Raw genomic sequence first — 15,838 nt, forward strand, 5'->3', positions numbered from 1 at the left:
CGCTGACGCATGTTGTCAGGCGTTGTCGGTGGATCACGATGGCAAATATCCTTCAACTTTCCCCGCAGAAAGAAATCCGTGGACGTCAGATCCGGTGAACGTGGGGGCCATGGTACGGTGCTTCGACGACCAATCCACCTGTCATCAAATATGCTGTTCAATACCGCTTCAACCGCACGCGAGCTATGCGCCGCACATCCATCATGCTGGAAGTACATCGCTATTCTGTCATGCAGTGAAACATCTTGTAGTAACATCGGTAGAACATTACGTAGGAAATCAGCATACATTGCACTATTTAGATTGCCATCGATAAAATGGGGGCCAATTATCCTTCCTCCCATAATGCCGCATCATACATTAACCCGCCAAGGTCGCTGATGTTCCACTTGCCGCAGCCATAGTGGATATTCCGTTGCCCAATAGTGCATATTATGCCGGTTTAGGTTACCGCTGTTGGTGAATGACGCTTCGTCGCTAAATAGAACGCGTGCAAAAAATCTGTCATCGTCCCGTAATTTCTCTTCTGCCCAGTGGCAGAACTGTACACGACGTTCAAAGTCGTCGGCAATTCCTGGTGCATAGAAATATGGTACGGGTGCAATCGATGTTGATGTAGCATTCTCAACACCGTCGTTTTTTGAGATTGCCGATTCTCGCGAAATTTGTCTACTACTGATGTGCGGATTAGCCACGACAGCACCTAAAACACCTAATTGGGCATGATCATTTGCTGAAGGTCGTGGTTGACGCTCCACATCTGGCTGAACACTTCCTGTTTCCTTAAGTAACGTAACTATCCGGCGAACGGTCCGGACTCTTGGATGACGTCGCCCAGGATACCGAGCAGCATACATAGCACACGCCCGTTGGGCATTTTGATCAATAGGCATACATTAATACAATATCGACCTTTTCCGGAATTGGTAAACGGTCCATTTTAACACGGGTGATGTATCACGAAGCAAATACCATCCGCACTGGCGGAATGTTACGTGATACCACGTAATTATACTTTTGTGACTATTACAGCGCCATCTATCACAAAGCGAAAAAAGTGGTCCAACTAAAACACTCATATTTCTTTACGTAGTACAGGAATATGTAATAAAAAATGGGGGTTCCTATTTAAAAAAACGCAGTTGATATCCATTTGACATATGGCAACGCCATCTAGCGGGCCAACCATAGCGCCATCTGGTTTCCCCCTTCAAGCCAGACGAGTTTCGTTCTTCGTAGTTTTTTCGTTTGATGCTTATTTTGTGTGATATTTGGCTCGGTCACTATCAATGGACCACCCTGTATATCGTCTCTCCTAGCAAGGATGGACGAAGTGAAACTGGACTTCATTAAACATCTGGTGCCGCGAGCCAGCCACAAAATTTTATGCTCTAAAAAATGGAAACTGCTACTCTGATTACGAATTACCAATGGCTTTAACTCGTCACACTGTGAAGTAACAGAGTAACGGTGCCCTTTGATCCCACTGGCGCCGCCAAATACTGAGATGTTCGTTATCTGACGGCGGACTGCCCGCGCTACCCACCGCAAGTATCAATTCGCGACGGTCGAAGGCCGGCGTTACGTATCGGAAGGCGATAAGCGGCGCGCCGCAAGTCATGGCTCTGCGGCGGTAGTAGGGAGGAGGGGGAGGGGGGGATCTGGCGCCTTCATCTGGCGGAGGTCCGCAGCCGGCAGTCCAGTGAGTGAGTCGGTGGCCGCAGGACGCAGCCCAGCCCAGCCCAGCCGCCATGGACGCCTCCAAGCGAAAGTCGAACCCGAACCCGCGCGCCACCGCCAACCCGCTGTCCGTGCTCACCTTCTGGTAAGCCGCCGCCGCCTCCCCTCTGCTGCCTCTGCGCGCCGTGCAACAATCCACCTGGAACTGCTTCCTCCGTGTCTCGACCTGAACGAGGCTGGACTACCCGACTGAATCTGGCGGTGCGCGGACTCTTCAGAGGGCAGGGAATTTGTCGTGGCAAAGCTGAGACGACAGTAGGGCTGGCCTTTTACTCTCCTGAGAGCGCTCTCGACGCTGCGGCTGCCCCCAGCACTGCGCTATTCCGAGCGTGTGTGTGAATGAGGCGGCTGTGAGCTGAAGGCTACTCCAGCGGGAAACGTAGGAAAACGTGTTTGCGACGCAGTGCGACAACTTCTAAGAAGCGAATGTTGCAGCGTGCTTCTTTAAGTAGAAATTTCACTGTTTATTTGCAACTTTTTATTTTTCTTGCAAACCAATGACTTTATTATTTAATTAAATAAGTACCGTAAACCGGGTACACTTTCACCGATTTTCAGATTCAAATGTGATTATCAGGACTGTTTTTAACTTCTGTGATATTTATGTCAGTGAACATAGGCGTCTGTGCGGAAGGATTACATACTAATTAGCACGAAACGTTTTCTAAAATACAGAGGAAGTAATAAAAAAAATGTAGGTGGTTAAAGTTTACATCGATTTCGGGATACATTGTCCAGGCTATACTTCCACCACAACTGTCAGCTACCATTCCATTTGTGTTCAATATTTCAAAAACACAGAGAAATGTTGACCGCCCAGAAATAAATACATTGATCCAAAGTTTTCTCAAGTGCTTTATTAAGCCTCATAAAAGAAATAACCTAGTATGGTACATAAATCGGTGTGAGCCATCATCAAATTTACTAATATAATGAAAGGTACTAAAACAGGGTACCACACAAATAGTTCCCAATATAGTTACTTATAATACCTTCAGTTTCATCCAACTTAGACCTAAATCCTCGTTTCAAAACATCCACTGCAGTTAGAATTAAGGTTATCTTTTCTTCATTTATCGAGAAAACATCTGGCACTTGTGTTCAAACAAACTTCTTTCCTCGTTTCAGGAAATATTTGACGTTACATGTTGTACCTGAATCAATGCCTGAACCACAACAGGTTGCAATTTGCGCATTATTTGACTAACATTTTTGTTTTTTAGTTGTAGGCACATTAAGTATTACAAATGAGCTTTCGTCTACATCCCTATGGATAATGTACTTCCATACTGTCATTGGCCGGCCAGAGTGGCTGAGCGGTTCTAGGCGCTACAATCCGGAACCGAGCGACCGTTACGGTCGGTTCGAATCCTGCCTCGGGCATTGATGTGTGTGATGTCCTTAGGTTAGTTAGGTTTAAGTAGTTCTAAGTTCTAGGGGACTGATGACCATAGATGTTAAGTCCCATAGTGCTCAGAGCCATTTGAGCCATTTGTAAAACCTTCGGTGTATGAGGGGTCAAAGTAACCATGGCGTCCAAACTATATCGGGCTTACGGTGTAAGCTAATACGGTCAGCAGAACTGAAAAAGCATGAAATACACGCATTTAACATTAACTGGGGTTGTTTACAAATTTGTACACATTTAGATTTTAAAATAATGCAATACTAGCTGTTAACCCGTAGCTGCACTGTTTTGTGTGATAGTAAATAAGCTACTGTACGTGCAATAGCATCGGCTGGTCGCGTGTGTCTGCGTGTTGAGGTCAGCATAGCTCGTGATGTGCGCCCCCACTCTGCTCCCTGCCAAACTGCCCCAACGCACGATGCGTCGGCACGAGCGATGTCGCCGCAGGGCAGTGCGTACACGGGGGTGCGACCATGTGTGTGCACTGTGCTAATGAAGTAGCCACATGTGTACATCAACAAGTAGTGTGAAGTATGGATTAAAATCATCGGAGACTTTGAATCTTATCATGTAAAACATATCAACCAATAAAAGCATTTACCAAACATCATAAAGATCAAAAGCTAAAGAGCAAACAGCTTTTCCAAATAGTAAATATTTGTCCCCATTCGCGTAATATTCTTGAAATCAGTAAACCTCTTGTGCTACATAATTTCTAAAGCAGCCTATGTTCTTCCACAGGTTTCAAGCTATCTCCGCACCAAATTTCATCGAAATCGATTTTGTGGATTTGTTGTGAAAACGTAATAGAGTTGCTTTCCGATTTATAATATTAATATGGACAAAATTTCGTATTTAGATATCTTTTTTTCCGTGATACTATTTGATGAAATAAAGCATGTACGGTGCAAAAAGGTGGGAGTTTAAGGAGATGGGACCTGGATAAACTGAAAGAACCAGAGGTTGTACAGAGTTTCAGGGAGAGCATAAGGGAACAATTGTCACAAATGGGGGAAAGAAATACAGTAGAAGAAGAATGGGTAGCTCTGAGGGATGAAGTAGTGAAGGCAGTAGAGGATCAAGTAGGTAAGAAGACGAGGGCTAGTAGAAATCCTTGGGTAACAGAAGAAATATTGAATTTAATTGATGAAAGGAGAAAATATAAAAATGCAGTAAATGAAGCAGGCAAAAAGGAATACAAAGTCTCAAAAATGAGATCGACAGGAAGTGCAAAATGGCTAAGCAGGGATGGCTAGAGGACAAATGTAAGGATGTAGAGGCTTATCTCACTAGGGGTAAGATAGATACTGCCTACAGGAAAATTAAAGAGACCTTTCGAGAAAAGAGAACCACTTGTATGAATATCAAGAGCTCAGATGGAAACCCAGTTCTAAGCAAAGAAGGGAAAGCAGAAAGGTGGAAGGAGTACATAGAGGGTCTATACAAGGGCGACATACTTGAGGAAAATATTCTGGAAATGGAGGAGAATGTAGATGAAGACGAAATGGGAGATATAATACTGCGTGAAGAGTTTGACAGAGCAGTGAAAGACCTGAGTCGAAACAAGGCCCCGGGAGTACACAATATTTCATTAGAACTACTGACGGCCTTGGGAGGGCCAGTCCTGACAAAACTCTACCATCTGGAGAGCAAGATGTATGAGACAGGCGAAATACCCTCAGACTTCAAGAAGAATATAATAATTGCAATCCCAAAGAAAGCAGGTGTTGACAGATGTGAAAACTACCGAACAATCAGTTTAATGAGCCACAGCTGCAAAATACTAACGCGAAATCTTTACAGACGAATGGAAAAACTAGTAGAAGCCAACCTTGGGGAAGATCAGTTTGGATTCCGTAGAAATATTGGAACACGTGAGGCAATACTGACCTTACGACTTATCTTAGAAGAAAGAATAAAGAAAGGCAAACCTACGTTTCTAGCATTTGTAGACTTACAGAAAGCTTTTGACAATGTTGACTGGAATACTCTCTTTCAAATTCTAAAGGTGGCAGGGGTAAAATACAAGGAGCGAAAGGCTATTTACAATTTGTACAGAAACCAGATGGCAGTTATAAGAGTCGAGGGACATGGAAGGGAAGCAGCGGTTGGGAAGGGAATGAGACAGGGTTGTAGCATATCTCCGATGTTATTCAATCTCTATATTGAGCAAGCAGTGAAGGAAACAAAAGAAAAATTCGGAGTAGGTATTAAAATCCATGGAGAAGAAATAAAAACTTTGAGGTTCGCCGATGACATTGTAATTCTGTCAGAGACAGCAAAGGACTTGGAAGAGCAGTTGAACGGAATGGACAGAGTCTTGAAAGGAGGATATAAGATGAACATCAACAAAAGCAAAACGAGGATAATGGAATGTAGTCGAATAAAGTCGGGTGATGCTGAGGGAATTAGATTAGGAAATGAGATACTTAAAGTAGTAAAGGAGTTTTGCTATTTGGGGAGCAAAATAACTGATGATGGTCGAAGTAGAGAGGATATAAAAGGTAGACTGGCAATGGCAAGAAAAGCGTTTCTGAAGAAGATAAATTTGTTAACATCGAGTATAGATTTAAGTGCCAGGAAGTCGTTTCTGAAAGTATTTGTATGGAGTGTAGCCATGTATGGAAGTGTAACATGGACGATAACCAGTTTGGACAAGAAGAGAATAGAAGCTTTCGAAATGTGGTGCTACAAAATTAGATTGGTAGATTAGATGGGTAGATCACATAACTAATGAGCAGGTATTGAATAGAATTGGGGAGGAGTTTGTGGCACAACTTGACAAGAAGAAGGGACCGGTTGGTAGGGCATGTTCTGAGGCATCAAGGGATCACAAATTTAGCATTGGAGGGCAGTGTGGAGGGTAAAAATCATAGAGGGCGACCAAGAGATGAATACACTAAGCAAATTCAGAAGGACGTAGGTTGCAGCAAGTACTGGGAGATGAAGAAGCTTGCACAGGATAGAGTAGCATGGAGAGCTGCTTCAAACCAGTCTCAGGACTGAAGACCACAACAACAAACGGTGCTCGAAACGATTCTTAAGTTACCTGTGGTAACCCCATGAAAAATGATCTAGCAGCTTTGGAGATTAGCAAGTTCAAACACGAAAACGCAGAATACAACGGTTTTTGATAAAAGGTTAAATACTGATATCTGTTTTTCGTGATACGATTTTTGTGGAATAAAGCCTGTGCGGTGTCCCGATCTGTGCTGAAGGTACCTGTGGAAACTCCAAAAAATTCAGCCAGTAGTTTGGCAGAATAGCGTGTGTGCTCGGGTCGCCGGGCAGGGGCGCTGCCCAAGTGCTGTTGTGTCCAGGCAGGCCTGTTGCAGCATAGACCTTGACCGATTACTGGAAACCGGAAGACGTTCTCAGAAGCAACCTGAGGTTGACACGGTGCAACAGAAGTATATTTTCAGTATCACAAACGCTCGCAGTCTGATACAGAGACGCTCAGATGTTGCCTCGCTATCTACAAAGGAAGCACTTGCTGGCGGCCACAGAGCGTGCGATGCTCACACTTTCCCGCTTCGAGCGACACTACTGGCGATTTCGGGAAACACGTGTTTGTTGCGGTCGACTCTCGCTGGGCGTCGCGGAACGTACGCGCAACGTCAAGAACTCTCGGAAACGATGGTTTGACTGACATTGACGGTGGCAGCTCTTCTAACATCCTCAAGTCGGCTTGATTTTCGTCGCATAAAGTCACGTTACAATAGAACATTTTGTGTCTCCTTGAGCTTTGTTTTATTCATTACTTTTCTTCGTGGCAGATTGCGGAGGTTGCATCAAGATTTAATGCTTTGTAAGTGTTCTCCCTCAAAACAGGAGGCGAAAAATGATTTCGGTTTTACAGTACCTGGACAAAGGAAAAGAAACACATTAGGAATGGGAAAAACCGAACGGTTAAAAGCAGCACCGCTATTTTAGCTCTGAATAACCAGTATTTTTCGGTATTTGTTTGCTCTAGGCTTAAACTAGGTGCTTTCATTTTTTGCTAATAACTACGAAGTGGTTTTTTTTCTAAATGAACCTTTTTTTATGGAGGAGTAATTTTTATTCGTAAAATTTGTATTGTTTTGAAATTTTGCGATTTTATAGCAAATATAAAAAGCGATCAGTTCTGTTTTAATAACAATGCCGACAGAAACGAGCAACAAAACTGTGGCATAAGAATTGGTGCAGCATTGCTGAGCCAGTAATGTACGTTCATCATGTGGCGTAACAGACGGTACGTGTGTACCTGCAGTGTGCAAGAGTCTCCCCATGTGGTCTACGTGGTAGTTTCACTGTGTCGTCGCCGGACATCACAGTTGTATTACGGTCTGGAAGTATTTTGCAGAATGCGATAGCATTAAAGGACAGTGCTCCATTTGCTTTAAAAGATTAAAAACGGGAGGAGCCGCAACAAACTTGCGACATAATGTAAGGGAAAACTTAAAACGTAACGGGTCATTCATAGTTTACAATAGAAACAGAGTGCAGCTGATCTGGTGCCTGTGTCTACATAACGTGCATTTATCTGCTTTTAACACTTTGGAGCGGACAAATTAACACGAGAAACATTCTTCTGCCTCAGTTTTCACCCTGACTACTCGTACTGTCCAGATAGTGGCACGTTTCCCCGATTACAACGTGATTTTTGAACAAATTTTCAAAACATTAAAATCGGTAGGCGATACTGGTGGTTTCTGTAGTAGTCAATCGCTTACCACTTTTTGAGAAAAGCAGAGAACAGTGGACGGATTAACTTTTTTTATTTGCCTATTTAATTCAATATTTTGACTCTATTTATCTTGAAACTGAGTCAAACATTTGTAATCCTTGTTCGATTTCTACGTTTATACAGCAAAGTTATAGGAATAAAAAACCGAAAATCGCTCATTTCACAAACCGGTTATTTTCTGCTGTTTAAACTGTGCGGTTAAACTGGCGTTGGAAAAACCGCTGTAACTGAAAACCGGTTGTTCAGCGGCAACCACCATCACAAAAACACAGTGCTTAAATAAAAGTGTAGATAATGAGATTTACAATGAAAACTTTTTGAACAATGAAACAGTCTGCTCTGTCGAGAAAGAAAGATTTTTGACTTTCTTTCTTTCTAATTTCGAAATAAAAACACAAAGGATAAAGCAACAGGTAATATGTAAACCGGCGATCGTATGTATATTTTTTTCTTTCAGTTTCCAATAACGGCGTGTGTAGAACTTACCATGATCTTTGTAAAAAAAAAATAGTTATGAACTTGGCTACTGCTATTAATAAACTGTACTTCCTTTGCTAATTCTTTAAAACTGATAAAATGTATTCCCGATTCTTGTGCAGCGGGCGCTCCCTCACAGCGTCACTTTCACTGCACTGTGATGAGTGACAACGCGTCACGTTCACGTTCCCTGTAGTGTGAATAGACTAGCACCAGCACCAGTTAACGATCCAGTGGAGACCAGTGAGGATTTTAAGTAGGGACTAAATAGAGAACCTGTGCGCAACAGGAGTGGCGCATTGTCAGAGAGAGAACACGCCACGTGTTTCTGCAGACATACCTCTGCTACGAGATGGGTGGCTAGCGCATCCCAGAGCGCGAGGCAAATGGGCGCATCCCAGAGTGCGAGGGAAATGACGAGGCACTGGGTACATACTCTAAAGTTCAAGTAGGCAGGACAGTACGATTCTTGTGGGCAAAACGTCTAAATTGCGCACAGATTCGCCGTGCAATTCTGGCGGTATACTGACCAAATGCAATGTCGCGTCCAACTGTAGTGAAACGGTGCCAACAGTGTATTGACCAAGGCCGCACGGAAGTGCGTGGTGCCGATAAGGAAGTCGAGACCTTGCAACACGCGAAGTCAAGGTCACGGAACCCGACAACGACCGAGAGAGCGGTGACCGATGACGTCATTGGTAGAGGATGACACGGCGGTCGTTTGGACCCAATTGGCCCATCAGGGCCACGACACGAATCTTCACCTTTTTACCTGTCGTAATAACACGTAATTTACTTTTTGATGTCCCCTTGTACTTACAGCGTACCATGAAAGCGAAGAGAGAAACCAGCTACGTGTTCCTAGAAGTGTTCCGTTTTTACACTGCCGATGCATCATCCTCCACACAATATAGCTCTCGTCTACAAGATCAGTTTTTTAAAATCAGCACAAGAGTATACATAATCTGTTATAAGCTTTCTGCCTCATTAAAAGTGCATAATAGAATGGAACCTTCAACGAGCAACCTTTTCTTCTACGACTCCTATCTACTGAGTTGGTTTTTCGCCATTGTGGTTTCAATTTCACTCTACTACACATTTCAACTAAACATCTACGTACTACTCTATCCCCTGGTACACCAACTTTTCCATATATCTAGTTTTGCAGTAAAGGTAGTTGCGTCTAATTTTCTGTAAGCAGTAAAATTACTTTGTCGTGTCTTAGCGCAGCTTTTAGTTTTCCGAACACAGGCTTAACATTTTAAAGAGCTTCGCTGCGAAAATATTTTCACGAGTGAGTCCATTTACGGTTAAAATCACGTCGCTCTTGATTACAGCGCCGCGAAAATATTGTCGTGGCAAACAATGAAGCAAACAACACCAAAGTATCCGATAACTAGATATAACAGATTGGAACGTTCATTGGGACCAGGGTACTGTTGTGAATCTTAGATAGAACTTAGCTTAGTTTACTATATATACTGTTTTGGTTCACACACATCCTAATTTCTTTCCCTCTCCAATTTCGCCTTTACATTTGTTGTACCTGCCAAATGATTAAAAGCGCGTGTAGCGACAGTTGGTAGATTTTGTTAACGTTATTCGTCTATGGTAGTTTGCGAAAGTGTTAATAAAGATAGCATGTTTTTTGTGATAAAACTGGAATCATTTGTATATTATGATATACACATATTTCAAACCGTCTGTTTAAGCCCATCATGTTACGCTAAAATTTAACATAGGGTTCCATTTAAAGAAACCAAAGATGGCCTCATATGTCTGTAATACAATATAGCACAAACATGAAATGTGATATATTCAAGTAGCCCCTGTCCCTACAGTTCACTGTCCAAACGGCATCCTTATATCTATTCCGGTTGGGGAGATACAAGGGGTGTTATGCCTCGGCTTCCTCACCCTGTATAGTCGCGTGGGACCGTTGAGGTCCGGCGTGGTGCTGAGTATGACTCTCCTCAATCCACCGGCTCTACATCCTCCTGACAGTCGTGGAGACCTAAGTAACGTGAGTAGCGACATCTGCGATTCAAGACCGTAATTGTAACAAAGTAAACGCCCTTCACTTGCTGTCCTTTCTGGTGTTTCAATTTTAATGACCAGTAGTATACACTACTGGCCATTAAAATTGCTACACCACGAAGATGACGTGCTACAGACGCTAAATTTAACCGACAGGAAGAAGATGCTGTGATTTGCAAATGATCAGCGTTTCAGAGCATTCACACAAGGTTGGCGCCGGTGACGACACCTACAACGTGCTGACGTGAGGAAAGTTTCCAACCGATTTCTCATACACAAACAGCAGTTGATCGGCGTTGCCTGGTGAAACGTTGTTGTGATGCCTCGTGTTTGGAGGAGAAATGCGTACCATCACGTTTCCGACTTTGATAAAGGTCGGATTGTAGCCTATCGCGATTGTGGTTCATCGTATCACGACATTGCTGCTCGCGTTGGTCGAGATCCAATGACTGTCAGCAGAATATGGAATCGGTGGGTTCAGGATGGTTATACGCAACGCCGTGCTGGATTCCAACGGCCTCGTATCACTAGCAGTCGAGATGACAGGCATCTTATCCGAATAGCTGTAACGGATGGTGCAGCCACGTCTCGATCCCTGAGTCAACAGATGGGGACGTTTGCAAGACAACAACCATCTGCAGGAACAGTTCGACGACGTTTGCAGCAGCATGGACTATCATCTCGGAGACCGTGGCTGCGGTTACCCTTGACGCTGCATCACAGACAGGAGCGACTGCGATGGTGTACTCGACGACGAACCTGAGTGCACGAATGGCAAAACGTCATTTTTTCGGATGAATCCAGGTTCTGTTTACAGCATCATAATGGTCGCATCCGTCTTTGGCGACATCGCGATGAACGCACATTGGAAGCGTGTATTCGTCATCGCCATACTGGCGTATCACCCGGCGTGATGGTATGGGGTGCCACTAGTTACACGTCTCGGTCACCTGTTGTTCGCATTGATGGCACTTTGAACAGTGGACGTTACATTTCAGATGTGTTACGACCCGTGGCTCTACACTTCATTCGATCCTTGCGAAACCCTACATTTCAGCAGGATAATGCACGACCACATGTTGCAGGTCCTGTACGCGCCTTTCTGGATACATAAAATGTTAGACTGCTGCCCTGGCCAGCACATTCTCCAGATCTCTCACTAATTGAAAACGTCTGGTCAATGGTGCCCGAGCAACTGGCTCGTCACAATACGCCAGTCACTACTCTTTATGAACTGTGGTATTGTGTTGAAGCTGCATGGGTAGCTGTACCTGTACACGCCATCCAAGCTCTGTTTGACTCAATGCCCAGGCGTATCAAGGCCGTTATTACGGCCAGAGGTGGTTGTCCTGGGCACTGATTTCTCAGGATCTATGCACCCAAATTGCGTGAAAATGTAATCACATGTCAGTTCTAGTATAATATATTTGTCCAATGAATACCCGTTTATGATCTGCATTTCTTGTTGGTGTAGCAATTTTAATGGCGAGTAGTGTAGATTTTCCACGATTTGTCAAAGAACAGTTCGGCTGAATACTGCGACGAGTGGTCCGGCAAGGCCCGGCCTAGTTTTTCGATGGCACTTCTAACAAGTCTTCCTTCCTATAATAGCTTCCCGTGTCTCAAAACGCCGTTAACAAAGAAACACGAGCTACGCACGAGTGTTTTCTGTTGTCGGTTCCACCTTCCCAATTCAGCGCGCATCGGCCGCAGCAGAGGGACACAACACCACGTGCAGACCCCCCCCCCCCTCCAGCACTCACGGCGACATGTAGATGTGAATCGGCTCCTTCCCGCCGCGGCGTACAGGTGTCCTCCAAGGCCGCGCAGTGAGGTGTGCAAAGCGGCAGCAGGATGTGACCACTGCGCGCTACCTACTAGATACGACGCAGCGGCAGTTAGGACCGTACGTGACGCGTGTTTTGTTCAAATCACGGCTGCCGATCTGGTGTCAAGCACTTACACGACACATTAACCATACCGTGAAGCGCAACGAAATTATTGAAGCTTCAGAATGATACAGCTGCATAACTGCAACTAGTGAACGCTACGCGTTAAGAAGCTAGTCAGCGACTGGTGACTGGTACGCACAACAGCGCCTTGTACTTGCCCCACACGTCATCAAGGGTATACACATAATTTTATTGTACGTAAGTTTATAAGGCGAATAGCTGTATCACACATGGCCCATTTTGTTACACATTTCAACTTCTGGTCTGAAGATAATCGCTTAGACGGAAACCGGTCACCAGAATTAATCCATACATATGATGAAAATGGGTATATGTATGTGTGTGTATTTTCCACATCTCCTCCTAAACCACTGGACCGATTTCAACCAAACTCGATACACATTTCCCCTGCCATCAGGCAACGATCACTTTGAGGATAAGAACCACCTACTTACCATAGTTCAGGAGGTACAATACTATCATTAACAACGAGGTGCGTGAAAAACTGCACATCATGCATGGCGTTTAAATTTATTGCTTTTGTGCCACTAACTCTATTCGCAGTGCATTTCGCAGACAGTATCCACTTATGCCGCTAGTCTACTACAGAATTATATCCTGGTACCACTCATAGTTCATGAGATATGACGTCATAAACAATGAGAAGCGTCAAAAACTGCCGCATTATGGATGGAGGTTAAATTTACCAGTTATTTGCTACTAGTTCTGTTCGTTACACATTTTCCAGACAGTATCCACAGAAACCAGATGGCAGTTGTAAGAGTCGAGGGACATGAAAGGGAAGCAGTGGTTGGGAAGGGAGTGAGACAGGGTTGTAGCCTCTCCCCGATGTTATTCAATCTGTATATTGAGCAAGCAGTGAAGGAAACAAAAGAAAAATTCGGAGTAGGTATTAAAATCCATGGAGAAGAAATAAAAACTTTGAGGTTCGCCGATGACATTGTAATTCTGTCAGAGACAGCAAAGGACTTGGAAGAGCTGTTGAACGGAATGGACAGGGTCATGAAAGGAGGGTATAAGATGAACACGAACAAAAGCAAAACGAGGATAATGGAATGTAGCCGAATTAAGTCGGGTGATGCTGAGGGAATTAGATTAGGAAATGAGACACTTAAAGTAGTAAAGGAGTTTTGCTATTTGGGGAGCAAAATAACTGATGATGGTCGAAGTAGAGAGGATATAAAACGTAGACTGGCAATGGCAAGGAAAGCGTTTCTGAAGAAGAGAAATTTGTTAACATCGAGTATAGATTTAAGTGTCAGGAAGTAGTTTCTGAAAGTATTTGTATGGAGTGTAGCCATGTATGGAACTGAAACATGGACAATAAATAGTTTCGACAAGAAGAGAATAGAATGTTTCGAAATGTGGTGCTACAGAAGAATGCTGAAGATTAGATGGGTAGCTCACATAACTAATGAGGAAGTGTTGAATAGGATTCGGGAGAAGAGGAGTTTGTGGCACAACTTGACTAGAAGAAGGGACCGGTTGGTAGGACATGTTCTGAGGCATCAAGGGATCACCAGTTTAGTATTGGAGGGCAGCGTGGAGGGTAAAAATCGTAGAGGGAGACCAAGAGATGAATACACTTAGCAGATTCAGAAGGATATAGGTTGCAGTAGGTACTGGGAGATGAAGAAGCTTGGACAGGATTGAGTAGTTTGGAGAGCTGCATCAAACCAGTCTCTGGACTGAAGACCACAACAACAACATCCACATATCCTGCTCAATGTACCCACAAAATGATATAGTTATATAACACATAAATCAGGAGATATGACGAAACAAACAGTAAAATGCATGAAAAACAGCCGCATCATTCATGACGTTTAAATTTATTATTTCTTTGCTACTAACGCTATTCGCAGCATATTTCACATACAGTATTGACATATGCTGATGACTGTGCCTACACAAATACATCATTGTGCGACACATAATTCAAGAGATATGACGTCATAAACACTTAATTGCGTGAAAAATTGTCGCATCATGCGGGGAGTTTGAACACATGTACCCTTTACTACTAACACATTCCTACAGTCGACTCAAGGAATATCTTTGACTCGTGGCACCGATTTTGACAGTTTTCAACAGCGAAGAGCGAACGGCTGCAGGCGAAAACGAGCTGTACAGCTATGCGTAGGCGTTGCCATAGAGACGTGTAAATTTGCGTTGTAGACACGAAGCAGCTGCGACCAGCGTACACAAACTGTCCGTGATATTGTACTTTTACATTTGAGCGTTATACGTATTTCTTTGTACGACTGTTTCATAATTTCAAAGGTATTTTCACTAATACATGGAAAGCAATTTTTTATAATTTACACTACAAGCAAAATTCATTTTTTTGTTTCTGTCTGTAATAGAAAATTGGCTCAATGAAGACGCGGGAAATGCCGGGTTTGTCAGTTACTAAATACGTAATTATTGCGCTCGAAACTGTCTTTTTTGTTATACTACTAAATACGATCGGTGTGCTTCTGCTATGACATCAGAAATTATAATATGTCATTCAAGTTCCTACATATAAATCGTTGTAAAGGTAAGTGCATTTTTACGCACGCACATAACACGAGCGAGGAGTATGAAAGTGTTAATTGCGTGCTCTAACCCGCACAAGTGAGTAAGAGTAAGCTTTCAGTCAGCCAAGAATTCGCACGCAATGCTCATAGCCATAGCGTCCTACAGTTGTTATGTCACCGTTCTTCATGTTTATCACACTTCGTCCATTCGTCATCAAAATCACATCCGCACCCTGGGCAAAACCATTTTGACTGCGGAATAAGTTTTTACAGGACGAATTTTTTTTCCTACGACGTCTCGTTTTATTTTTCTCTCTTCGCTTCGGTTTTAATTCTCATCATTATCCTTCTGTTTCTGTTCGAGAGCATTTTTCAGCGGTGATAAATAAGATGGCGGTTTCCAATTTTTTGGGTCCTACATTTCCTTCTGTCACCTTTCGACAGATTCGGCAGCGGTCAGAACTCATAAATGGCCGTATGCGCTTGCACGCTGACGGCACTGAATTCAGGCACTCCCGTAGTTTCCTGACTGGATTCCCTTCATTCGACCAATGACCCCAGCTGTGTTTTGTACTTGGTGATCTGGACTGCAGTTTTGTGTCTAGCCGTTACCCGAGAAGGAAGAAACTCCTCCACCGAGTAAATATTAGGCATGCTTTTACTATCTCCCATACTGTTGCTGTCCGGTAGTAGGCACTTCTGATGATCTGCCGCAATCATGAGTACCCTTGCTCGAAAGTTCACTAGATGACAAGTGCATAGTTAGATCCCAACACATGACAGTCTGTTGCTACTGCGTTGACAAGGGAGGATACTACGTAGATTTAATAGCTAATACAATAAATTAAACTGCAGTGACTGCCTGGTTGAAACCGCTTTATGTACGAATTGCGTATGTCACCTTAGAGTCTAACAAAAAAAGGAGCTATAGTAAATGTCTGCTCTTTATGCC

The 15,838-nt window shown here is 43.6% G+C and overlaps 1 protein-coding gene across 1 annotated transcript in view; it reads left to right on the top strand.

Annotated features, from left to right (window-relative positions):
• The first annotated feature begins 1,711 nt into the window (after positions 1-1,711).
• The window catches only part of LOC124776263 (ATP-binding cassette sub-family C member 4-like), a 157,926-nt gene continuing 143,799 nt past the window's right edge, over positions 1,712-15,838 (top strand). The window contains exon 1 of the mRNA XM_047251158.1: positions 1,712-1,825. Within this exon, the coding sequence (XP_047107114.1) occupies positions 1,752-1,825 (74 nt within the window). The 5' untranslated portion in view covers positions 1,712-1,751. The remainder of the gene's footprint in view (positions 1,826-15,838) is intronic.

The sequence above is a fragment of the Schistocerca piceifrons genome, chromosome 2, assembly GCF_021461385.2.
Source record: "Schistocerca piceifrons isolate TAMUIC-IGC-003096 chromosome 2, iqSchPice1.1, whole genome shotgun sequence".
NCBI lineage: Eukaryota > Metazoa > Arthropoda > Insecta > Orthoptera > Acrididae > Schistocerca > Schistocerca piceifrons.